We start from the raw sequence: 24,660 nt of genomic DNA, 5'->3' as shown, positions 1-24,660 counted from the left end.
GTCACATCCCCAAGAACAATGTTGGAGTAAAATACAGAAAGTAGAATGAGAACATCACACTTTAACCCCAGCCTTTCCAAACTAAACTACAAGATTAGCCTGTGTAACCAAGGCCTGCAGGAGCAGCCGGTACCCAAGTACCCAAACTTTTCAGAGGAAGGCAAAACAGAGATGGCCACACCACAGGGAGCCGGGCAGCTCCAGGTGAACACCAGCCTGGCTCCCAGCCCTGTGCCCACCTCCACAGAACAGGTGCAAACACAGCACATAAGCTGCACGAGAAGCAATCTCAGGAACATTAAAAAAGTAATCACCACTTAAATAGCTCAAGAAAACAAAGATTTCATGTTTAGTTTCATCTGCACAAGCCCTTAGGGCTGAATCTGGCTTTAAACCTAGTCTGTCAAAAGGGAGTTTCATAAAGCAAATATTTTACCCCAGTGCTGCCACAGCCTTATCAGCAGAACCTTGATCCCACACTCACTGGACAACCCCATATCTCTTCCACAGATGCTTTACCAGTACTAACGCACACCAAAGACCTTCATTCACAAGGATTTTATTTTCTTGTAACAAACAAAAATAAAAAGATCACACACTAGAGACATGAATACAGACAACAAATAAATTAATGTCAAATGCAAGACTGATTGCCAAGGTGCAAATGAATAGCAACAGTGAAAACTGCTTGGTTAGGTGGGAAACTGAACACAACACATCATTGGCAGTGCTGTTGAAGCTCTAGAGGAAGCAGAGCCACAAAACGTGCCTCTCCAGAGGGGACAGCAGCTAGCCAAGTGAGCCAACCCTCACCCTCCAGGATGTTTGGTTTGAGAAAGCAAAAAACCCAGAGTTAAACAGTTACCAGCTGTTGAGTAACCTCTGTATAATGTCCTGGCAACAGAGAAGCTTCCAGTACCAGACGCAAGGCAGCTGCTGCCACCTCACCACTATGGAAAGGCTGAGGGAGCTCCACAATGCAACCATGAGATCAAGAGGAGACCTCTCTGTCCTGTTTGTCACAGGAGAGACGAGGATGACAGAGCAACACTGCCAATAATGCTTAAGGGATTAGATGGCAGACAGGAGTTCTTCCACTTATGAAAGCAAATGTTAGCTGTTCCCAGTAACTGGCCAAAATATGACATAGAGCTGTGTCATAGCAGGGAGGAATGTTTATCCTTGATCTGCCCTCAGTCCTTCTGCAGCCGTGGAAAATGTGTTTAATGCTGATGAAACAAAACCACCCTATTTGAGAAGTGCCCCTGGTGTCCAATACATTTCTATGTAACTCATATAAGATGCTAGAGAGAAGAAGAAAAAAGATACCAAGCAGTACCCAGAGTGCCAGAACATCTGAGTCTGTTGTCTAGCAGAAGGTAGGACAGTGTTGTTTTGAAGAAAGAAGAGAGGAAGATTACTTGGTTCAAGCCACACCAACTCTGGTCATTTCTACCTTTTTGGAGGCACATGAAGAGTTGGAAAAGCAACAGTTCTTCCTCATTACTGCCAAGCCCCATTAGATTCTGCTCCCTGCCTATTAAGAGCATCTTAGAATGGTTACTGCTCCACTTTTCCTCTAAAAAAATAAATATCCAAGGGCAAAAGCAGTTCTAGATGTTGAAGTGGATCACAAGGGAGTGCCCCATTTAAAACCAACCCACCACATTCCCAGAACAACTTCCTTTCTGGCAGTTAATGGTCCAGTTTTTAGCCCCATCTTATTTTGATCATATTCCACTGGTGTTCTGTACCTGCCAAACAAAACCATGGTGCTCCTGAGGGTACTTCAGCACTGAGCAGGACAAGACAATCAGAACACAGACAAGCCAGCCTGCTCACACACCACATGCAGGTCTGTCCCACAAAACTTGGTTCAAGGTTTTACTGCAGTGCAGGGTACTGGGAAGCACATCTGGTGCAACCCGGCAGACCAAACTGGTGCAATATGACAGAGGATGATTTACACTGGTTTAGTACTAGTGCAGGAGCTTTTCCAAGACCGGTTTTAGGAGGACAGTCACAACTTTTTTTCTGAGATGAAGAGCTGGAAGGGAGACTTCCCTATTTTACTGCAGCACAACAGGAAAGCAGAGCCTAAGACACCCTCTGGCCTGCTGAGGGTTAGCTGGGGGGTCTAGCTAAGACCCCAGAAACATTTTTCCTAGAACCCAGTGGGAGTGAGCACATTCAGATCCCGAGGTTTGATATTGTGGGAACGTGGAGATTGTTTCCTCCCTTCTGTGACCGGAATGTCCATTTTGGGTGGTTTGAAGGTGACTGGATCCTCTGGCATCCTAGTAGCCTGAGCACGCATCAGCTCCATCGGGGATGGTTTTTGGGCACCCTTATAGGATTGGATGGTAAAACCTCCTGATGGAAAAAAAAATCATGTCAAGCAAGAGCCAGAAAAACTAGCCAAGTCCTTTTTCCACTGCTGCCAGGAACAAGCAGCACCACTGATGCCCAACACTACAGAAAGCAAGACACCACAGCTTTGCGCATCTCTAGTCTATTCCACATCAATGCTGACTCTTCCAGTTCTGGTTCTGCCAGACAGCAGAGAAAAGAGTAAAAATCTGTCACCCCACACCCTGCCCTTCCACTGCAGCTCCGTGCAAGTTATTTCTGCTTTCATACCCTCAGCATAGGTTTACCCAACTGGTTTATATTTAGGCACAGAAATTATACAAATAGCACACATTCACAAGGTGGTCCTAGAAAGTAACAAGGCAAACAGGATAAGGCTCCAGAAACAGCTATCAAGTTCACTGTGTGACAGTTCTCCCCCAGCTTTTGCAGGGCAGGAGATTTTAGATTACATACCTGGATCATTTGTGGATTTCTGGATGGCCTTGGGTCCAAAAAAGCTCCATCTTTCAGATGGCAATTTGTCCCCACTGCCTTCCATGGCAAAGTCTGGGCCCGTGATAGAAGCAGAGGATCCCTGACTAAACCAACCCCTGGAAAAAGATCATTGAGACATATATAAATATAATTGAGAAGTATAAATAAATACTTCAAGTGACAAATACTTCAAGTGACTCCACTGTGCCAGGAACTTTACATGTAGTTATCAGGGGCAATTTAAATTATATTAATAGGTTTGTTACCACCCAGGATGAATATACATACACTCAAGTTCCACAAACTTTCAATATTTGGATCTATCCAACACAGTAGGCTCTGAATTTCACCCCTTAGACACTCCCTCGCTGGGTAAGGTTATCTGTAGCAGCTCCCACCTCAGCAGCCTATAGGAAACCAAAGGCAGCAGCAGCCTGCCAGGAACAGAGTACCTGGTTTTATGCTTGGGAGAGGAGTAGGGAGTGCTGCTTGGAGTGGACTGAGCAGAAGAAGTCTGTCTGTCATCTTTTGTCATCTCTCCACTCTGCATTTTTAGCTTCTGTTAGGAGAGGCAAGAGAAACACAGAAGCAACAGAACTTAAATATGAGACATAAGGAACAAACAGCCAGTTTTCTTGTCAAAGCTGGACAATTCTTGTTATCACAGGTGATATACTATTTAAGTGTCACTTCACCTAAAGCTAAACTCAGTATTACAATACTTGTATACACCCCTTAAGCTTCTTTCCACATCAGATATAAGTATTTTGGAAGCCCACCATGCTCGAGATGAATCCTCCAGGCTAGAGGATGTAAAATAACACCTGCAGCTCACTATGCAATTCACAGTCACTGCCCAACAGTAATGAACTTCAATCCCAGCAGCCATAGGGAGGTAGCAGATGTTGCAGAGCAAGCTCACACATCAGTTTGGCTCCCTGGCAACCAGTGGAAATGCCACAGCAAACATTTGTCTGCAGTGCTTTTCAGAGCAAAGCTCTCAGCCCCACAAGTTGTCTTAACGAAGGTGAGATCAGACCTCATACAGAGGGTACAAGGTCTAAGAGTACTAGACCATGAGAAGTAACTCATAAAAGGAAGGAAACACTGCTCTAGAACAAACTGCATTTGAAGAGTTCAGCTTGTCCTAAGGAAAACAGGAACTGGGTGTACATGAACCAGGTTATTACAAGTGCAACAGTACAAACTGAACTTCGAAAAAGTCACCCGAAGGGCAGTTATAGTTCAAACACCAACACACAGGCATGTTCTCAGGAAGTTTCCTGGGGCAATCCAAGCCCCACTGACGCTATTCACCAACACTGTTTCTGAAACTTCGACCTTGTAGGAGTACAGTTGAGGAGCTCACTATTAAACTCCAGCTGCAAGATCATTGTGGACAACTAAGCTCATCAGAAAGGTGTCAATTCAAGACCTTTGTCTTTATTTCCAGTAATAGACAAGCCAAATTTCATCTGCTAGCTTCCAGACCAGAAATGCACTGTTTAGAAGTACTCTTGGGACAAACAGTCACAACAAGTCAACTGCAGGGCACCACTCAGAGGTGTAAGAAGAAACTAGACTCATAGTGATCCTGGAGAAACCATTACATCTGAGAAGCCTGCTCAGCAAATCAATGAGATGCACCAAAAACCACAACACCTGCACCTGGCACTTGTCAGCAGAAAGGGCCCAATTCTTCTCCACAACAACACCTGACCACACATCACACAACCAATGCTTCAAAAGTGGAACAAGTTGGGCTACAGAGTTTTGCCTCATCTGCCATATTCACCTGACCTCTTGCCAACCAACTACCACTTCTTCAATCATCTCAACGACTTTTTGGAGGTAAAAATGCTTCCACAACCAGCAGGAAGCAGAAAATTTTGACAAGTTCATCAAATCCCAAAGCACAGATTTTTACACTACAGGAATAAACAAACTTACTTCTGATTGACAAAAATGTATTGACTGTAACAGTTCCTATTTTGATTAATAAATATATGTTTGAGCCCAGTTACAATGATGTAAAATTCATGGTCCAAAAACACCATTACTTTTGCATCAACTTAACAAAAGCCTCCAGAGTAAACCATTTAAGGAGAGTCCAAGCAACTTGCTCCCACAGTTATATCACCAGACTGGTGTTAACTGGTACACAACCTACACAGAGAAAGCCAACACAAAACAAGCCTTACATGGACTGCCTCAGCCACACGGTGGTACTTGGTCTCCTCAGTAGTGAGGCCTTTGTGGGGAGTGTAGCCAGCCTCTCTCAGCCCTGCCTGCTGCTCAAAGCGCTGGATGCTCTCCTGAGTCTGCTCTGGAATAGACAAGAACACACATTCACACAGAAATGCCACCACAAATAGTTCCAGCAAACAAAGGCAACTTAAGCAACTGAATGTAAGACCCCTATTTCATGATTCATACCTACGTGTTGTGATGAGTTGATAGAGGCAGCAAAATGAAAGATTCCAGATTCAATAAAATAAGCCAAACTTTTCAGCCAAATACAGAGCCAGCATCTAATACACTGATATCAACTTCACTTCTGAAAAACATGAGCACTTTTCTGCCCCCCACTACCAGCATAAGATATTCACTCCCTAGTGGAATTCCAAAAAAAAGTCAAAAGGAGTCAGAGCACAAAAATATTACTGGAAAAGTCCACTGTCTTATTTAAAAGAGATAACACTTCCCATGTTAAAGTTATTTGCAGGGATATTGCACTATATATAGAGGACCTTTGCTTATTTCCAACTTGTGACTGAATGGTTTTCCTAGGCGGTGTAGGTTGGAGCTCCTGACTTCTTACTGCACAAGAACACTTTTAGGTTTTGATTACATTAGGATTTTATCATTAGACTAGAACAGAAGCTGCTTTGCAGCAGGAAGTCTATACTCCTGGATGTTATTTTCTGATGTGATGGTTATTTTTGAGCCAAAACAGAAATAAATGCAAATATAAAGCTATTCCAAAATGCTGGTCTGAAAATCTAGTAGTATTTGCAAGCACTGCTTGGAGGAAAGTAAAGCTCAGCTCTCAGCTGCTAAAAGAAGGGGCAGCAGGGACAAATTAACATATAAATAATTCTTCTTGCTGTAAACAGGCATGGCCTCAATGCAAACATTATTGACTCAATTCAATTTTAAAGCATCATGATTTATGAGGTTTTTTTTTTTTAAAGTGTTACTGTTAGCTGGAGAGCTGCTGCTGCTATTAACATAAATGCCAGCAAGTGCTCCACTAGCACCATATGTCAGCTCTCCACACCACTCTGATTAATTTTAGAGCTTTACCTGTCATTCAGAAATAGCAAGTTAATAAGCAGAGTAGCAGCAGCAGCCACCTCTGCAATCCAGCAACAAGGTGGCCTGGGCTGCAGTGCCCATCAGCAGATAACACACCCTGCACTCCCCCTCATCACCCACCTCCAGCACCTGCAAATACAGAGGCAGGACATGTGGCATGTTCCCTGATTCCACATTTCCCTCCAGGAGTGTCCTCCAAAAAACACATCTAGTTCAAGAGCACAGTCGGTCTGAACACCACAAGCTGCACCAAAACTCTGGTAGCTACCTGGAGATATTACCAAGCCAGAGCACACCCATGTGCCCACACCCCGTTAGAGCAAAGAGTTCTTACTTGTAATGAGAGAGTTCATGATGATATGAGTGGCCTTGGCCTTCACCACAGGTACCTTGTTCACACTTTCAGTGGACGATGAAGGAGTCATTATGGGTGCATTCACGCCAGCATCCCCTTCCTCAATCTGTGGGGAAGAAGCAAGGTACAGTTTAACAAAAGAAAGTATCTCAGCACCTTGCTAAGGCACATCTCTAACGACTCAAGCACTAGCAGCTTGCCTTTATCCCAGGGAAGAAACCCATTTGCTGTTCCCACCATAGCCGAGGAATGTTTAGAGTTTGAACCTTACAATTCTCAGCAATTAACAAGCAATGTTCATCCAACATTTAAAACACACTGAGCTCAGAGCCAACAAGTTATTAGTCTCAGTACAAAAAGGTCAACAGGAAAGAAAACAGATCATATCTGCAAATTGGACACAACTGCAAACTGGACTTCAAGGTCAATTGAGCAGGAGCACCCTCCCACAGATAGCTCAGATATTCACAGACCAGCAGTCACACAAATTAGCGGCTCATGTTTAGATACTGTTTTCCCACACATCCTTTATATCTTCAGTTTCTTGCTCAGTTTATCTAATGCTCATAGCTCTACCATTGATCACAAGGCCCTAGTAACACAGAAAAGCTAATGAGTGATAGAAGACAAGAAATTCTGTGAAATACAGACCTCCTCATAACACAGGAGATACTGTTCCCTAACTGGAAAGAATGCTTTTTGTGCTAAAACACAACTTTAGGTCTTCCTCCACAAGAATAATTTTAAAACAGAACGAGGTGAAAACCAGAGGTTAAGCTCTAAGCCATGCACAGTTATTTACTTCCATTCAACAGCATTTAACTTCATTTTAAACTTGGAAAAGAGCCTTTACATTTAAAAGAGCTGACTCTACACTCAAAGCATCCCCCCCATAGTCATTTCACAGAACAGTTTGTGTTGGAAGAGACCTTCAAAGGCCATCTAGTCCAGGCTGCCTGATGCAGGCAGGGACACCTTCCACTAGATCAGGTTGCTCAAAGCCTTGTCCTACCTGACTTTGAACACTTGCAGAGATGGGGCATCCACAGCTTCCCTGGACAGCCTGTTCCAATGTCTCACCACCCTCATAGGAAACAGTCTACAGCCAAATTAAACCCAACCTTTTGCCCTGGCTTCGTTACACATGATTAGAGCTTACACCTTTTAACTTATAAATGCCTCCGATAAGTGAGGAGACTCCCAGAACACGCCTATCTCAACCATAACTCAGTGTTCCCATGACAGGACCAGGTAACAAAGCTGGTCCCTAGTCCCAGCACCTCTCGAGGGTTCCCAGGGCCCGAGGGGCTGGTCTCTGCCGGGCCACTCGCCCAGCACCGTGCCCCGGCCAGGCAGGAGGGCTGGCACACAGCAGACACTCCTGTGCCCGGGCCACCGCGGCCACAGGCCGGCCCGTTACCTTCGAGAGCTCCTGGTACTTGCGCTCGGGGATGACCGGCTGCTTCCAGAGGACGGTGGCGCACAGGTCGGCGGGCGGCGGCGTCATGGGCGCCGTGTCCTCCAGGCCCTCGTCGTAGCTGAAGGCCCGCCGCGGCACGCCGAGGGGCAGCGACATCTTGCCGGGACGTGCCCCGCCGCCCTGCTCCAGAGCTGCCAACAGACAGGGCCGCGCTCAGCGCCGCGGCCTACCCGGGCCGGTGGGGAGAGCGGGGGCGGGTGAGGCCTTACCGGGAGCGTCCGGTTGCCGCGAGCTCATGGCGGCGGCGGAGCGGCTCGGTTGAGGCTAGTGGTGCTCAGTGGGGGGCGGCGGGCTGGCTACCGGCGGCCCGGGCGGCGCCATGGCGGAGCCTCCCGGACACCGACCGGCAGAGCCCCCGAGAGCAGAGGCGTCGCCGCCGGAAGGTAAGCGCGAAGACCTCCACCCCCTCGGGAGAGCACTTATGGGCGCGCAGATCCCGCGAGAGCTGCCGGCAGCGCGCGGGGCACGCTGGGAGATGTAGTCCTGGCCATACGAGACGGGGACAAGCGGATTGGCGAGGCATGATGATGGGGGCGTGGTTTCGTGGAGGGGGCGTGGTTCAGTGGAGGGGGCGTGTCTGGGCGTGTCCCTGACAGATGGGGAGCAAAGTGCGGAGCGGGCCCTCCAGGCGGCGGTTTCGGGACAGACCCGGTCCGTCCCAGACCTCACCGGCGTGGGGCCCTTCTGCCATGCGGGTGCTGCCTGCCTCTGCTTGCCCCGGCACACCCACCGCCTGCCCCTGCCCGACCGTGCACCAGCTCTGTCGGCAAAATGTGTTGACCTCCCGGCGGGGTACCCAGCCCACCCGCGGGCACAGGCACTCCAGGGAGCCTGGCGCAGGGCAGGGACGCTTTGCGCCACCCAGGAGGGATTGCCAGGACAAACCAGTCCCATGAGCAGCAGGCACAACCTGTGGGCGCCCGCTGTGCCGGGTGCCTGGTTGGGTGTGTGGCCTTGGAGCGGCTAACGTGTCAGCGCCCTGGCTGGGGAGGCCCCGCTGCCGCCCTCCCTCTCACCATCGCCCCATCTTCTCCCCACTATTTCTCCATCTCTCTCCTCATTCCTCTGTCCCTCCCCCTCGCGGTCGGAGGGGCCCCTTTAAGTGCGGCGGTGACGTCAGAGGCGGGCACAGCTTGTGCTGGCTTGGCGCCCACGGGCGCAACTGGCGGGGGGGGGCACCCCCGCTGCCGGTGCCGCTGCCGGTCCCGCTGCCGGTGCCGCTGCCGGTCCCGCATGGCTCTGGCCGGCGCCCTCCGGAACCTGACGCTGACCCTGGGGGCCGCCGTGGCCGCCCTCGGTTCCCTCCTCTTCATCGCCTGGAAGATCTACTTCCGCACCGGCACCGGCACCGACTGGAGCGGCTGGTGGGAGCGGGAGCTGCGGGAGTTGTGGGACCGAGCCCCCGCCGGCGACGCGGTAGGGGCGGGACCGCCGCTGAGACCATCGCGGGGTGGGAAGGGCACAGGGTCGGGATCTCCCCAGAGACCAACCGGGCACGGATGGGCCAGGGGGTCGTGATCCCTTCGGGTTCCTCGCACACGAGAGACCGTCAAGCTGACGGAGGGGCTGGGAGGGAATCACCCCCGCGATCGCCAGGTTGGAGAAAGCTCTGGATCACCAGCAGGATCCCTATGAGCACGTGGGGCTGGAGAAAGGGGTGGGGGGCTCTGGGTCCCCCGGGATCTCTCACCAGGATCCCCCCGAGCGATATTCCACGGGACGACAGCCCTTGGGGACCCTCCTGCAGCTGGGGAAAGGGTCCCCGATCTAAACGACCTCTGGAACCCACCAGGTTGGAGACGGGGGCTTGGGGGGGCTGGCAGGACCCCTTGCTCTGGGTTTGTCCCTCAAACTCAACCAGCTGCCTCAGCAAGGGGCTGCAGATCCTGGGACCGGCCCCCACCCACCCTGCACCCCCCTATGCCCCCACAGCTGGACTGGCGGCAGGTGCTTGTGCTGGGGCTGGATGGGGCAGGGAAGAGCAGCGTCCTGCACTACATCTGCAGTCAGACGGCCAGGGAGCGCATCACACCCACCCACGGCTTCAAGTCTGCCCAGCTATATGTCGGGGGGCTGGAGATGGACCTGCTGGAGGGTAAGGCTGGCCTGGCCCCAATGTGTCCCCCAGAGCTGAGCCTGCATGGCCTGGAGGGTGTTCTGTCCCCACCAGCACTGGGCTGGGGGTGCAGAGCAACCTGGGCAGCAGGAGCATCCTGGGCGGTGGGAGCTCTGGTTCCTCGGGGTGCTACAGGGAGATGGCAGCCCCGCTCACCCCCATGCCGATGCCTGATCCTGCCCCTCTCCTGCAGTGGGGGGCAGCCAGAACCTGCGAGCGTACTGGCCCTACTACCTGAGCCAAGCCCACGTGCTGGTGTTCGTGGTGGACTCGGTGGACAGGTCCCGCCTGCTGACAGTGCGCCAGGAGCTGCATGCACTGCTGGCTGCAGAGCCCCAGCTACCTCTGGTTGTGCTGGCCAACAAGCAGGTGGGTGTCAGTCTGTCCGTTCGTGTAGCTGTTCCCAGGGCTGTTTGTAGCAAAACTGTCCCTCCCCAGGGTCCTGAGGGGAAATCCTCATACCCCAAATCCACTGGCTCTTGCAAAATCTGATTTCTGGGGTCCTGTCTTCTCCAGTCTTCATCAGGAGGCACGGTTGCTATTTCCAGTGCCCTGGCTAACGAGTTTTATGACAGCACCCAGGCACCAGCCTGCAAAATCCCCCAGGGGAAATATATTTCCCATGCAGACAGGCAAGTGTACGCCTGGTGCTGTTTCCCATTAGCTTGTGCCAAAGCGACTGCAATGCAGGAGCGTGGCAGCCCTGGCTGCGCACGATCCCTGCCAGGACCACACAGGCAGGATGGGGCTCCTGCCAGCCGGCAGCACTGCTCCCAGTGCTGCTCCCCTCCTGAGCAGCTGCTTCTCTCCCTCGCAGGACAAGAGTGATGCCCTGAGCGTGGCAGAGCTGCGGGAGGAGCTGGCCCTGCACACACTCAGTGGGCAGCGGGAGCTCTTCCTCCTGCCCACCAGTGCGACCTGGGCCAGCCTGAGCTCTGCCACCAGTGTCCTCCATGTGAAGAGTCTGCTGGTCACCCTGCTCTCCCAGCCCTGAGATTGTACGGGGGGCGGACAGGCTCCCACTCCCAGCATGGTTCCTCCTGGGGTCCACAGCGCTGGAACGGAGGCAGCCAAGGAGGAGACCTGGAGCTCAGACTCACTGGTAGCAGGCTGCTGGCTCTCGGGTGTTCATTGCACCCCGCGAGGTTTCGAGTTGAGCTGTGGCATGGCTGCCCTCAGGGAACATGAGCAGCAGGCTCTGCTTTCTGCCATGGGGAGAGAGCAGCTGCCTCCCCCAGTTCAGGGACGAAATACCTCTTGGGACGGAGGCACAAGCACAGCTTTGACCTCTTGGTGAGCATGAACGTGCAGCACAGGGCAGGGCCCCACACGTTCACTGCAGCCCTGCAGGATATGAAATGAATGGGGCTGAATAAGCGAGATGGCCCTTTCACTCACCAGCATGGACAGGTCATCCCAGGAGAGGGGCTCTCCCTCCTGAAAAACCCGAGGAGCTCCTGCTGGTGCAGCCCTGACAGCGCAGCACACACCAGTGGGAATAACCCACTCAGGCCGTTCCTCACCAGGGCTGAGCACAGCTCCCAATTCCCCCAACTCTGTATTTAAAGCCCTGTTTAGGAAAGATGAAGGCAAGTATCAGGCAGCCCTGCACTGCCCTTTCACCCTGAGCAACGGTAAAGATGGGCTGTTTGGGAGGAGCTGCGCTCAGCAGACACATCCCCCTGCCTGTCTCCCTGCCTCTCATCTGCCCTGGGGGGAAGGAGCGGGGCCCAGTGCCCACAGGGTCCTGGAAAACCAATCGTGAAACCTGGAGGGCACATCAGGGAAACAAGTACGCACCGGCCTGTCTCTGCTGTGAAATCTTTCATACAGTTGCTCTTTTTTCAATAAAAGAGGCTGATCACTGCACTGTCCTCCGGCTCCTTGGCAGGGAAGGGCCAGCAGCCCATGCTCTCAAGCTGCAGGCAGGAACATCGCTCGAGGGGGAGGGAGGGAGCCCATGGCCCTGCTTCAACCTCTGCTTATGGGGAAATTGGCAAAGGCCCAAGTGCTGCCGTACCCTGTGGGCCCCCAGCACCATTGCTGCTGGGGGTGACAGGCGCCCAGTGCCCGTGTCCCAGGGTTCAGCACCAGGAACTCTCTGAAGCGGGACTGCGCCACGTGAGAGACAATGAGTAAGACATTCACACCAGCTTGAAAGAGTAGTTTATTTTAACAAGGCAAAAGAAGTGCTGGCTGCTGCACAGAAAGGGAGCCGCATGGCCCATTCAGTCCCAACACCACAAGCCACAGCCAAGAGTCTTTCATGCCTGGTTATAACTGTCTCTGTCTAATGAAGGTCCTCCCTCCATTACCAGAAGCTTTGTGTAGCTCAGCGTGCTGGTGCTGAGCCTGGGACTGTCACCTGTCAGTCCCTGCTCAGCTCAGGAAATGGTCATGTCAAGCCTGTACTCGCAGGTAAACCTGAAGAAAAAGAGCAGTCACTGCACATCCATCTTCTCCTGCTTGAGTGACGCAATGAAATCCTTGTACTCATCAGGATAGAAATTCTTGTACACATTGATCTTTCTCTTAATCTGCTTGGGAGTATCCTGGTAGTAATTCTTCTCATCTCGAGCCATTTCCTGTGACCAAGGAGACGGTAAATCAGACGAGTGGCCCCAAAAGCAAACACCAAACCATGCCAGGCACACTCCAAAGGCACACCCAGGCCGGCTATGATCCTCCCTGACTCAGACAGGGATCCAGCCAAGGTTCAAAGTGCTGCCTCCCTGTAACAATCAGCTGACTGCGAAACAGGACAGCGAGGATTAGCGATTCCCATCCTGCAGAAGAGCCCAGAGTGAATCACTCCGCATGCCCCTTGCTCTAGGACAGCCAGTCCTTACCTTGTAGTTCTCCCCGTGGTTCTGTATCATGTACCGCACATAGTCAATGAGGTCTCTTGAGAGCGTGTTTGACTTCTTCTCAGGGAGACTGGCCTCATATTCCATCTCTAGGCAGAGGACAGAGACACCATGAAGCAGGGGAGGGAAGCAAGCAGCACCTCCGAGGTCCCCAGACTCTTCCCGAGATGAAGCCCCACCAGCACTGCAGAAAGGAGGTGGTTCCAGCAGCACAAGCTCAGCTGCCCACACACATAGCGCTGCTTCCCAGCACGATCACTCTCCAGCTCACACCACACAGAACCTTTCTGCCCAGGCTGCAGAGCACGACTGTTCAGAGCTGCCCAGCCTGCCGCTAAAACATGCAGGGTACTGCAGCCACAGCTTCTTGTCACCCTGATGCCACACACCAGCACATTTTGGAGTGACAAGAGCCCTCTTGGGGGCTGCAGGTAGAAATGCAGCGAGAAAAGCAGCACGGGAGGGAAAAGGAAATTAATGAGACAGAGGATACAAGGGAATGGCAGAGCTGCTGTCCTGGCACACAGTTCAGCTCTGGCCATGCTGGGAACCCAAAGCTGACTCCTGCCAGGGGTAACTTCTCTACAAGACCACAAGCCTGGACAAGAATTAACAGCCTTTCCTAGCACAGTGCAGCAGTTAAGGACAGTCCAGTAGCACAAAGATGAGAGACAAAATAACCCACAGAGCCTCGGGAGAACCCCAAAAATGCAATGGCAGTGGTGTGGCTTGGCAGGAAACTCGCCAGGGCTGGGGATGCTGAAGGGCTCCCTGGAGAGGCCAGGAGCAGCACTGACCGTTCACCACGTAGGGCTTCCGCACTATTTTTTTTCCTTGCTCCCGTCCATTGCTTTCCACTTCCATTCCCTGTGTTAAATAAGAGAGAAGGCAAGTCAAGAAATGCCCACTGAGAAGAGAGCTGTGTCCCTATACATTGCTTGCGAAACTTCAAGCTGCTTACACAGCAGCTGCAAGGACTACGAAATCTCAGCTGTCTTAAGCAGAGCCTTCTTTGTGCCATTAAGCCAGCCTGCGGGCAAGCCTGTCACCCAGCAATACGGTGTGAAAGGAGACAAGTGGCAAACGAGGTCACTCCTGTTTTCTTCATGCGTGTGATGTTTCATGGGGCCACCTTTCACCTGGAAGCATCGTCCACTGACGCTGCTGTACACAAAGAGGCTTTCTTTGTCACCAGGAGCAACTCAGCTGCAGCGTTCCCAACCCCTCTCTCTCTGGCAAGGCCCAGGAGACTGACTGATGTTATTTATACCTGTTCTAAAGTCCATTATTTCACCGTGGCACCGTAGCTTGTTCCCTGGCCAGGATCCCGGTGAGAAAAGCATATCAACAAAGATAAGAAACCCATCCATCTACAGAGACTGATCCAAAGCCACCTGGCTCATGCTCTCCTCACTGCTTTTCCCCAGCCTGGCTGCATGTCCTGGGAGAGACCCAACCTTCCACCCCTTCACAAAGGAGCAGCCCCAGCAGAGCCCCCCCCGGCCAGGCACGGCCACACTCACCAGCTTCTTGGGGATGGGGACGGCCTTGTTGGGATCCTCGGCCAGGCCCATCTCGGCCAGGTTCTGCGCCACCGACTTGGTGGGGTCCCAGGCATGGCGGATGTGCGAGCTGCGGGGAAGCGGACACCAGCGTCACGGGCCGCGCTCACCCTCCCCGCGGACACCCGGCCCCGAGCACCCACCGGGACGCGCAGCGGGTCCCCCACGGGGCGGGGGACTCACGGCCGCCCCGCCCACAGCCCACGCGCGGCCCCGCGCCCCCCGTGCGCGCGCGCCCGCGGGCTCACCAGGCGATGCGCGGGGCCGCGCGGCGGCGGGCGCTGCGGTAGAGCCGCTTGCGGTTGAGGTTGTAGGAGTATTTCTGCCGCCGGCCCTTCCCCTTCGCCTTCGGCATGGCGGCCCCACGCTGCTGCTGCCGAGCGCCGGGCCGCGCCGCGGGGCACCACGGGAAGTGTAGTCCTGCGCCTGCAGCGCCGCCCACTGCTTGTACCCGTGCGGACTACAACCCCCGGCATGCCCTGCGCCGGGAGTGCGCGGCGCTTCCTGGCTACGGCAGCCGAGGAGGGCTGCGAGTCGCCACCTTCCCTGCGCGCCGCAGCCATGGAGACCGGGCCTCCCCCGCCGCTGGAGCCCGTTCCGCTGCCGGTGTTCGCCGAGGAGGGTTTCGGGGAGAAGTTCCTGCGCAAGACCCGCGAGAACCCCTTGGTGCCCCTCGGTGAGGGCGAACGCCCGGGGGTGACGGGGAATAGGCCCGGGCGGTGGGGCTGGGGCAGCGCGCAGCGGAGCGGCCGCGCTTGGGCCTGAACGCGGGGGCTGCGCTTGGGGGGACACGGCTCGTTTGGGGGGCGTTGTCGAAGGAGCCGGCAGCGCTCAGGGGCGGGAGGAGGCGTGAGCTGGTCCCGCAGCCCCCGCCCCGCTGACCCGTCCCTCTGTCCTCCTCCCCAGGCTGCCTCTGCACGCTCGGCGTCCTGACCTACGGACTGATCAGCTTCAAGAGAGGCAACACCCGTCGGTCGCAGCTGATGATGCGGGCGCGTATCCTGGCCCAGGGCTTCACCTTCGCGGCGCTCCTGGGAGGCATGGTGGTGACAGCTATGAAATCCAAACAGTGAAGCCAGGCAAGAGAGGAGCTGGGGGCATGTACCTGCCAGCCTGTGTCCCGGTTGGCAGGGTGGATTCTGGCTGCAGATGGAGTTTTCTGAGAGACAGTTGTGATGTCTTGGTGGAGCCAGTGTCAGAGAGGCTCTGTGCTCCAGGGTGCTGGAAGTGTGGCTAATACACCTCTGTGATTAATGTGAAATCTGGGCCGTGGCATTTTTTTATTCTCTGAGAGCTAATCCTCCTGCAACACCAGAGGCTGCCATCACTAAGGCTCCTCACCTCCATCAGACCACTAGTCCCTGCTTGCTGTGACAGGTCCGTTAAAATTGTGTCCTGTGGGTCGTGGGCTGCACTGAGGTGTGGCTTTAGTTAGGCAATGCACCAACATTTGAGAAATGAGCTGCCAGGGTAGGAAGGATCAGCGCTGTTTATGCCTTGATCCTGGCAGGACAGAGTTCATAAGCAGAAACTGAGTGGTTTGGGGAGAATATGTAATCTGTTGAGTTGCAACCGGTGAGTAATAAAATGAGATTGTGACTGATGCTGGATTGCAGAGCATTAAAGCCAGAAGAGTAAACAGTGTAGGAAGGAAAGGGAGCAGACAGGGCTGCCTCGAAGCTGTGGTGATGCAAGCAGGACACAAGAGATGTAACTCCCCATGAAAACAAGTTGGGAACTTGCATTTCCAAAACAGGGCCTGGCTGCGTTCTCTGGGACGCACTGCTGCTTCAGCTGCTTTTGCTGGGGTTGGTTCCTGCGCTGCTCGCTGCTTCGCGTGAGCTGGAACTGGCTGCTGAGCAAGTGACCTGTTCCCAGAGGGAGCTGTGCTGCCTGTGTCGTGACTGTCGCAGTTCCACTCCAACTAGCAGTGAAAACCACTGCTGCTTACTCACTCACCCCACCCCCAAGTAGGGGAGAGAATCAAAAGGGAAGGGAGAAACTCATGGACTGAGCTAAGAACAGTTTAATAAAATAACAAAATATTGCTAATAATAATACATATAAAATAAGTGATACTCAGTGCAATTCTTCGTGAAATCCATCTGCACCAACCAGCCAGTCGCAGAGAGAGCATCCTGGTCCCCAACAGCTGATCCCAGGGAGAGAGAGGGAAAGATGTCCAGAGGTAGAAATGTCCAGAGGCCACTACAGAACAGCAAAAGGCTGAACTAAAGGAACCCTGGAACAGAATTCCACCAAAACAGCAGAAACAGAACAGGTCTCCCAAGCTAGAAAACCCAGTTCCCACTAAATATCAAGCACGATGCTAATGGCACAGAATATTTGCATTGATCAGCCTGGATGTCAGTCAAGGTCTGTCACGTCCATGTCCCACTTCCCAGCTGCCTCACACCTGCAGATACAGAGCCCAGAAAGACCTTGGTCTCCCACACAGCAGCTAAGATAACAGTTAGTTGTTACATTCTTTTCATTCCAACTCAAAAATGCTGGAAAGTTACTTTGAGAAAAACATTAATTATGTCCCAGGATGCTATCTTGTTATTCTCAGACTAAATCCAAACAATAACTGTGCTAGCTACCAAAAAAATAAAGTTCCTAACTGCATGAAGTTAATTTCAGTCAGACCAGCACAGTGACAAACATTGTCACGGGCAGCTGCAAGTCCTGCTGTAGGCGATGGATGATTTGGATCACACCAGAGGGGTTTGGTGAGCAGTGAGGCTTTGCTCCCCCATGTCAGGGCCGCAGAGCAGGAGGATGCAGGGCTGCAGGTTCTGCTCATTCTGTCAAGCGCAAACCCTCTGGCCCTTCCCCTCGCTCCTGTTTTCTTCTGCAGGATGTGGTTTTCCTTCAGCACTGTCCTTTTCACAGATGGCTTCATAGCTGTGGGTTCTCCTATAGACACCCATGTGTGTTGCCAAAGCAGAAAGATGACAGTGGCCCATAGGGTTGGAGATGTCAGTTTATTGTAACAGGTAATTTGAACAGTCACAGATACCAAAGCCGAGGGGATGTAGAACAGCTGTGGGCATGGCTCTCCGGGAACTTGCTGTCCCTGCCTGACATGGGGTGCACGGCAGCTCTGGGACCCAGGGGCCTGGCTGCCTGTGGGGGCTGGAAGGACAGAGCACAGCGTGGTCCCTGACCCCAGGAAGCAGCCAGAGGCACTTCCCACTGTTCCACAATGAAAGGCAGAGGCAGGCAGCCGGGTCCCAAGGGATCCTGCATCAGGGTCCATCCCGCACCACGGCAGAGCTGCCTACATGTGCTGGAGCACAGTGGGACGTGGTAGGAGTGATTGGCCCTATGGACAAGGGGGCACAATCCCAGCAAACAGCAGCCAGTGACTCCCTGCATGCCCATTTCTCTTTCTAGCCCCTCGCTGAGCCTGTGCCCAGAGCTGAGGTGTCCGGTCACCCCACAAGGGCTGCAGTGGCAGTACAGGTAACCTTCCTGACTCGCAGAGCCATAGCTGCAGGGCAGGAGAGCGCTGCCTACTTTTTGGCTGAGCAGGGCTCTGCAGCAAGGCTCAAGCAGATGTTTTGTGGGCCCTGCTCCATGTCCCACCACTGCAAGCCCTTCCCAAGCCTCCGGTGAGCCGGAGCCAGGGCACAAGCTTCAGGCTGCTGCTCTCCTGCTGGCCAGGAGTTGTGCAGGTTTCCTGGGCTGAGCCTCCAAGCTGGAGGGGCTGGTGTCAGCCCTGCCAAGCAGAGGAAAGATGGTGTTTGGACTGCAAAGCGTGTGCCTTGAATGGAGGGGAGCGGGACTGAGGCATCTCACTCTGCTGCCTTAGGTGTGCAAATCCAGCACAGACCAGAGAGAAGCCACAGAGCAGCTGCAGACAGATGTGCAGGTTGTTCTCCAGGGACAGCAGGAGCCTCAGCACCAGAACTCTGCCCAGTTATGCTCTGGGCCCCTGGGTTAGGGAGCTGGAGCCTTCAAATCCACCCCACAAGCCGCTGGACCTTCCTACATCCGTCCTTGCAACCACACAGCCTCCATCTCCCACCCTAGTAGCAGGGGAAGGAGCGGAGCAGAGACAAGGGCTCCCAAAGTGTGACACCCCACATTGCAAACCGCTGGTGGCCTTGGGGGAGGGACAGAAAACATTCTGCACGCTCATGCCATGGCCCCTTTCCAGCACCCTGCACCACTGTGCTGCCCAGCACCTGCAGCCCCACAGGACAGGTAGTATGTGGACACTGCAACTGCTGCCTGGAGCCCTGACAGCTTTCTGGGGTGCACAGCCAGGCTGGGGAGAGTTCTCCTGGGCTTGGGGCAACAACTGGCGGTCCTGGTCCTGCCCAGGTGCCCGCACTCACACTCCTCAGTCCCCACTAGCCCAGCAGCGTCATGCTGCAGCCGTGTTCCCCGCAGGACCTTGTGGTGCAGAGCTGGGTCAGGGCCGTTTCTTCACCCTCCCAGCCCCATACCAGCTCTAAGCCCCGCATGGAAAGCGGACAACAGCCCGGGCTCCCACTGGGATCGCTGCCTCAGGGCTGGGACCCAGACCAGACATGGGGCTGCCAGGACAGCCACGGGCAGGTTTATTCCCAGCACAGGGGTGAGGTGGGGAACAGCGGGTGAGATGTTCCCCCTCTCACTGAGCCAGCCCCCTGGGCACAAGCTCCCACTAATTCAGCTCTTCCACCCAGTGTCGCTTCCCGGGGAGATGCCACCGTAATAAATAAGTGTAAAAAGAGACCAATGCACCTTTTAAGCAAAGGAAAACCGTGGGGAGAGTTACAACCAGTGACTCGAGCCCAGCCGAGGCGCAGAGCACGGAGCAGGGGACAGACAGGGGAGGCCCTTCCTGGGCTGGCCCCGCGAAGCTGCCGGGCGGGGTGAGCCTGGCCGTGCTCTGCTGTGCTCACGGCTCTAGCGGGACAGGGGCGTCTGTTTGAGGGAGATGAGCACCGAGCGCATCCGTGAGACATCCTTGCTCTGCTTGCTACTCTTGGGGTTGAAATCACAGAGCTGGGCCACCTTCTCCCACTCGGAGCCCGGGGTTTCCTCCTTGGACTCCTTCAGGAATGCTTCCTCCGAGGCCCTGCAGAGAAGTTGAGGGTTGTCACTGGCAGAACTCTTTCCAAGGAAACCCTCCCCTCTGCCTGGGAACCCCTCAAGTCCCCACCTCCTGTCCCCTTGCTCAAGCCAATGAGCTCAGTGTCCTCCGGAATCCAGAGACCTACGATTCTCAGGGCTGCTGTTGGCTGCATTCATGCAAGACATCATTCATCGAGGGGCATGGGGGTGTCTGCCTGCTCCCAAGACTTCTCTGTCCCCAGAGCTGTTCCCCAAAAGGCGTAAGATCCCAAAGCTTTGCCCCTTCAACCAGCCTTCACAGGGGAATTTCCAGGAGCTCCACTTGTCTCATAAGACCCCACCATTTGGAGATGTTCAGCTGCAGCATCCTCTCTCCGGGACTTCACCAGGGCCCAGTACCTCCCAGCACCCCCCCTTCCCTTGGCTGAGCAGCCCGTTCTGGGGCCAGGACCCCCAGCCCCTGTGGGGCAGGATGCAGTCTGTAAGAGGCACATACACGTAGCCAATCACATCGGCGTCCGGCTGCTGGTAAAAGGCTTTGTCAGCGATCCTAGCCCCCAGGCACAGACAGAGAGAGAGCGCAGAGCGGACAGGCAGGCAGAGGGTTAGAAAGAGAGAAACAGAGAGGAGGTTAGAGTCCTCCCATGGAGCGCGACCCGCGCCTCACAGCATACACGGCACCAAGAAAACCTGCTGATGATGGCAAGGCTGCACAGACACTGCCCCAACCCTGTCCTGATGCCAGGCCTGTGTGAGATCCCACTGCGATCCCAGTGTGGTCCCAGCCAACGCTCTGCACAGCCACTGGAGCCACTGAAAGCCCTGGGGCCCTCCCCTCGCCTGGCAAAGCTCTGTCCCCGCAGGTCTGGGCCCCACTCTGAGGACAGAGGCCTCCAGACATCCCAGGAAGGCAGATCTGGCTGCACAGCAGCTCCTGTCACAGCCCTTGCAGCCATGCTGACCCCGACATACCTGTTGTTTGCTCGGTTCTTCTCCATTTGCTCATTCTGACGCAGGTTCCACTCCTCCAGGTCCTTCTTGGCCTTCTCACGCCATTCCTGCTCAGTCACCTTTGATGCCGCATCTAAGGCCAGGGTGACACAAACCCCATCAGCCACACTGGTGCCCACTGGGTCTGCTGAGCAGCCCCTCGGGCCTGTCCCCAGTCCCCACCAGAGTACTATCTGAAAAGTGTCACTGTCCCAAGGACAGCAGATCTTTGGCAGGGGCCCCTGCATGGCACAAGACACCTCTCTGGGATGAGCAGGATCATTGCCAGGTGAAGCACCCCAACTGCCACATCGCGAGGTGCCACAAGCATGGGCACACACAGCCTCGGGTCTCACCCAGCTCCTCCAGGCGCTTCTTCTGCTCCTCCCTCCACTTGCGGATGCTCTCAGGTTCCTGGGTCAGCCGGTCAGCCTTGGCTATGGCTGCGTAGGCATCCGTGGGGCCGTTGGACTCCTGCAGGACAGGAGCATCATCAGCACCAGCTATCCCCACAGCCCAGCCACCTCGGAGGGCTGGCAGCAGGGCAGGACTCCACACTCCCAGCACTCAAACAAACCAAGATAGGAGGCAGAGAAGGTGACAGCCTGGGACATCTGGGACAGTGTCCTCAAAGCACTGCTCACGCTGCTGTCCCAGCTTCAGACCCCAGAGTTTCCTTCCTTGACTTGACTTGCTGCTGGCTGCCAACACAGCTCCCATGTCCTCTGGGCAGCCCCACAGCAGAGGACAGCCACCAGCTTTGTGACATGCTCATCACCAGCACTGGGTTTTGCTGGCCCTGACTTGGGGTGAGGGAGCCCCAGGATTGAGCACTGTTATGAGCTCAGCTGCGACAGCTGGGGAGCGCCCAGGCGAGAGACAGGGCCTGAGGATCTGTTCAGCTGGAGAGGAGAAGCTGAGAGGGGATCTCATCAATGTTTATAAATATCTCAAGAGTGGGTGTCAGAGGAGGGACCAGACTCTGTTCAGTGGTGCCCAACGACAGAGTGAGGGGCAATGGGCACAGACTGAAACACAGGAGGTTCCATCTGAATGTGAGGAGAATCTTTTTTACTTTGAGGGTGCCAGAGCCTGGAACAGGCTGCCCAGAAAGGTTGTGGAGTCTCCTTCTCCAGAGACATTCAAACCCACCTGGACACATTCCCGTGCAATCTGCTCTGGTGAACTTGCTTTAGCAGGTGGGTTGGACCGGATGATCTCCAGAGGTCCCTTCCCACTCCAACCACCCTGCGATTCTGTGGCTCAGCACCTCTCCTAACACCCTCCGCTGGCTGGGACACCTGGCTCAACACGGAGCTCAGCAATGGAATTACGGCTCTCCTCCCAGATCCTCAATCTAATTAAGTCTGCCTCATCCCTAATGTGATTATCATCCTACAAACCAGTCACTGGCAATGCATGTGCCACTCTGTTGGGTGCTGAGTAGGGCGAAGGGCTTGTCAGACACTGGCACAGCTCCTCCTATAGGCAGCAGAGCTGGGCTTTGGGCTCACACAGACTCAGGCAGGTGGGCCCCACAAAACACCCTGGGCCACAGGGAGCCACAAGGAGGTTTAATGGGAGGTGCTGCCACACAGCAGAGTGAGTGTCCTGTGGCAGCCCCTTCCTGGCTCTGGCCTCTGCCCAGAGATGCTCCTGACTGCCCGAAGGCCTCCAGGAGCTAATGAGGCTGGAGAGAGGGGACTTTTGTGAGGAATGGAGGATCTGTCATCTGCTCTTAGGGCTCAAGCACTTCCTCAGGGCACAGGTCACCTGTAAACAGATTTGGTGCAGGTCATGTCAGGCGGGACCCATCTTCTCTTCAAAGACGGGTGAGATGGAGCAGCCAGGACTGCCTGCCTGAGATCCAGACCTTTCCAGGAACGCCACAGCTGTTCTGGGGCTGGATGGCAAATTCCAGTCAATCCTGGGGGCAGAGCCACAGTCTGCTGGCCCCATACCCACCCAATCCTGCTTGGTACTCATGGGCCTGGGCAAGGGGCCAAGCTCTCACCTGAAAGACATCTCCATTGACAGTGGCTCCTCCATTCTGGAAACCAGCTAGAGAAAAAAGAAGAGAGAAGGAGAAACACAACTATGGCAGCTGCAGGTGATCCCAGACGGGTTGGTGTTGATGGAAAATAAAGCAAGTTAGTACCTGGGGGATGTGGCTGTGCCGTTTCCAGCCCAGCACACCCACCCACAATAGCTCCACACAAGTGGGCCAGCCCCGTGATCTCCTGTCCTTGATGGGATTCAGCCAGCACCTCTCTCTCTCCCAGACAGCCTCTCTGGGTCTTTCTGTATTTATGGCATTTTCACTGGTGTTTTATCTTATCTGAGGATTAGGGAAACTGTTTCAGGCACAAGACTGGACACAGGCAAGTGCTCTGACTGTAGAGAGACAACATGACCAACCTCAATCCACAAGTGGCCAGGCAGAGGCTGCCAATGGACACAGACAGGTGACCCAGAACCTGTGGGCTGAGTGCCCAACAGCACTGGGTTGTGACAGGAAAGCAACCCCAACAGGGACAGGGCTCCCAGGAACACTGCAGTGTGCTCCAGAAGATGAGGGGGGCAGGCATGCACACCATGCTCCTTGAGAGCACCCCTGGGGGGTGCCTCTGGGCTGAGCTGCAAGGTTAGGGCTGGGAATGAAGCGCCACTGATACCCATGGCTGGGGTACAGCCTCTTCTGCCCCAAAGCCCCAGAGAACACTGAGAGCTGCACGCCAGGGCCACACACGGGGTTCTCTGCTGCTGGGAGAGAAAAGGCTTTGAAGGAGCAGGCTCCAGGCTCTGACCTCTCCCCAGAGACGACCACAGGGCTTCCACAGCGCAGCTCAGGCAAGCAACCATCCCCGTGGTGCTCACCCCCGTGGTGCAGCTCTGACTACACCCAGCTCCAGCCTGTCTGGCTGCATTTATCACCGTGGCTGCCAACACATCCCCGGGCCCAGCTCTGCCCCCGCAGCCCTGTGCGCAGGGGTGAAACCACTGCTCCGTGGCCAGTACGAGGAGGCCTCATGGGCCTGGGTTAGGGGAAGGAGACAGAGTGCTGTGGCAGCAGCGTCCCTGTGTCCCTGCGGAGAGCAGGCCCTGAGCCCCTGCTGTCTACCAATGCCCCTGAAACTGGAGGCAAGAGATCAGCATCAGCACCTTCTACCTGAAGGGCCTGGGACCACGATGTCCACAATGAAAACGCCTTCCATTCTGCACCCTGAAGGGCTCTCTTGTCTGTGGGGACAGTGACACAGTTGTCATTGCTCCTCTGGTCTGCCCAGATGCCTCTCACACTGCCCTAGCCTGGGGCACTGAGACATGAAGATGGGGCTCCATCCAGCCCAGGGAACCCAGCCTGAGCTCATGGGGGAGGAATCGCCCCACAGCTGGCAAGTCCCAGCTCAGGATTCACCCCCCATCCTGAGGCTGAGACATTGAGCCCTTTGAGACGAAACACAGGCCCTGGCCAGTCCTCGCTGGGATGTAGGTGGGTCCACAGGGGAACCACGTCACCTGCCCACTGGGGTGCAGCACGGACCCCATCACGCGCTGGGAATACTGCGCATCCCACGGGGAACCCAAATCACGCGGAGGGTGCAGGCTGGGGGGGCTCTCCCCGCCCTGGGGGCCAGAGGGGACACAGTCCCCATCCACGCCTCCACCGGGGCCGCGGCCGCGCCCGCCCCGCGCGGCGCTCACCCTGTTCCGGCGGGGCCGCCTGCCCGGCCGAGGCGGCGGCCGATTCACCATCGGTCGGCCCGAAGCCCTCATCGTTCTCGATGCCCGCGATCTCGCTCTCCTGCTGGGCCAGGAAGGCGGCGGCCGGGTCCTCCTCGGCGCCGGCCCCCTCAGACGAGGAAAAGAAGCCGAAATCGTCGGCCATGGCCGGCCCGCCCGCCCCGCTCCCGCTCCGGCTGCGCGGCTCAGCTGGGCTGGGCTTGGCTGGGCCGGGCTGGACTGGGCCCGGGCGGAGCTGTCACTGCGGCGGCGGCAGCGGGCGGGGCGGCCGCGCTGACATCAGCGGCGGGGCGGCCCCGCTGCGCGCGTCC

At 55.1% G+C, this 24,660-nt stretch overlaps 5 protein-coding genes across 7 annotated transcripts; 2 read left to right on the top strand and 3 right to left on the bottom strand.

Moving 5' to 3' along the window:
- Positions 1-543: 543 nt before the first annotated feature.
- KIAA1191 (KIAA1191 ortholog) lies at positions 544-8,427 on the bottom strand. Of its 2 annotated transcripts, XM_065849191.2 has the most exons (7): positions 8,210-8,427; positions 7,941-8,131; positions 6,500-6,626; positions 5,049-5,173; positions 3,300-3,406; positions 2,827-2,963; positions 544-2,373 (listed from the first exon to the last, which is right to left on the bottom strand). In XM_065849191.2, the coding sequence occupies exons 1-7, from the start codon at positions 8,235-8,237 to the stop codon at positions 2,165-2,167; spliced, it is 924 nt and encodes a 307-aa protein (XP_065705263.1). In that variant the 5' UTR covers positions 8,238-8,427; the 3' UTR covers positions 544-2,164. The 2 variants fall into 2 exon arrangements, with proteins under 2 accessions (XP_065705263.1, XP_065705264.1); XM_065849192.2 differs by lacking the exon at positions 7,941-8,131 and having other exon boundaries at positions 8,210-8,425.
- A 216-nt stretch (positions 8,428-8,643) lies between these two features.
- ARL10 (ARF like GTPase 10) lies at positions 8,644-11,983 on the top strand. Its single transcript, XM_065849164.2, has 4 exons — positions 8,644-9,416; positions 9,933-10,095; positions 10,310-10,485; positions 10,934-11,983. The coding sequence occupies exons 1-4, from the start codon at positions 9,234-9,236 to the stop codon at positions 11,108-11,110; spliced, it is 699 nt and encodes a 232-aa protein (XP_065705236.1). The 5' UTR covers positions 8,644-9,233; the 3' UTR covers positions 11,111-11,983.
- Positions 11,984-12,265: 282 nt separating this feature from the next.
- Positions 12,266-14,952, bottom strand: NOP16 (NOP16 nucleolar protein). The gene is made up of 5 exons (XM_065849061.2): positions 14,794-14,952; positions 14,507-14,615; positions 13,781-13,850; positions 12,966-13,072; positions 12,266-12,701 (listed from the first exon to the last, which is right to left on the bottom strand). The coding sequence occupies exons 1-5, from the start codon at positions 14,898-14,900 to the stop codon at positions 12,558-12,560; spliced, it is 537 nt and encodes a 178-aa protein (XP_065705133.1). The 5' UTR covers positions 14,901-14,952; the 3' UTR covers positions 12,266-12,557.
- Positions 14,953-15,004: 52 nt separating this feature from the next.
- HIGD2A (HIG1 hypoxia inducible domain family member 2A) lies at positions 15,005-15,806 on the top strand. The gene is made up of 2 exons (XM_065849149.2): positions 15,005-15,221; positions 15,452-15,806. Exons 1-2 carry the CDS (start codon positions 15,020-15,022, stop codon positions 15,616-15,618), a joined length of 369 nt encoding a protein of 122 aa, XP_065705221.1. The 5' UTR covers positions 15,005-15,019; the 3' UTR covers positions 15,619-15,806.
- A 1,707-nt stretch (positions 15,807-17,513) lies between these two features.
- On the bottom strand, positions 17,514-24,598 carry CLTB (clathrin light chain B). 2 transcript variants are annotated; one of them, XM_065848773.2, is made up of 6 exons: positions 24,311-24,598; positions 22,620-22,666; positions 20,962-21,079; positions 20,588-20,699; positions 20,112-20,165; positions 17,514-19,619 (listed from the first exon to the last, which is right to left on the bottom strand). In XM_065848773.2, exons 1-6 carry the CDS (start codon positions 24,492-24,494, stop codon positions 19,448-19,450), a joined length of 687 nt encoding a protein of 228 aa, XP_065704845.1. In that variant the 5' UTR covers positions 24,495-24,598; the 3' UTR covers positions 17,514-19,447. The 2 variants fall into 2 exon arrangements, with proteins under 2 accessions (XP_065704845.1, XP_065704846.1); XM_065848774.2 differs by lacking the exon at positions 20,112-20,165 and having other exon boundaries at positions 24,311-24,597.
- Between the last annotated feature and the right edge of the window lie 62 nt (positions 24,599-24,660).

This window comes from Patagioenas fasciata, chromosome 14 (genome assembly GCF_037038585.1).
Source record: "Patagioenas fasciata isolate bPatFas1 chromosome 14, bPatFas1.hap1, whole genome shotgun sequence".
Taxonomy (NCBI): Eukaryota; Metazoa; Chordata; class Aves; order Columbiformes; family Columbidae; genus Patagioenas; species Patagioenas fasciata.
This window is presented reverse-complemented; position numbering and strand designations above follow the sequence as displayed.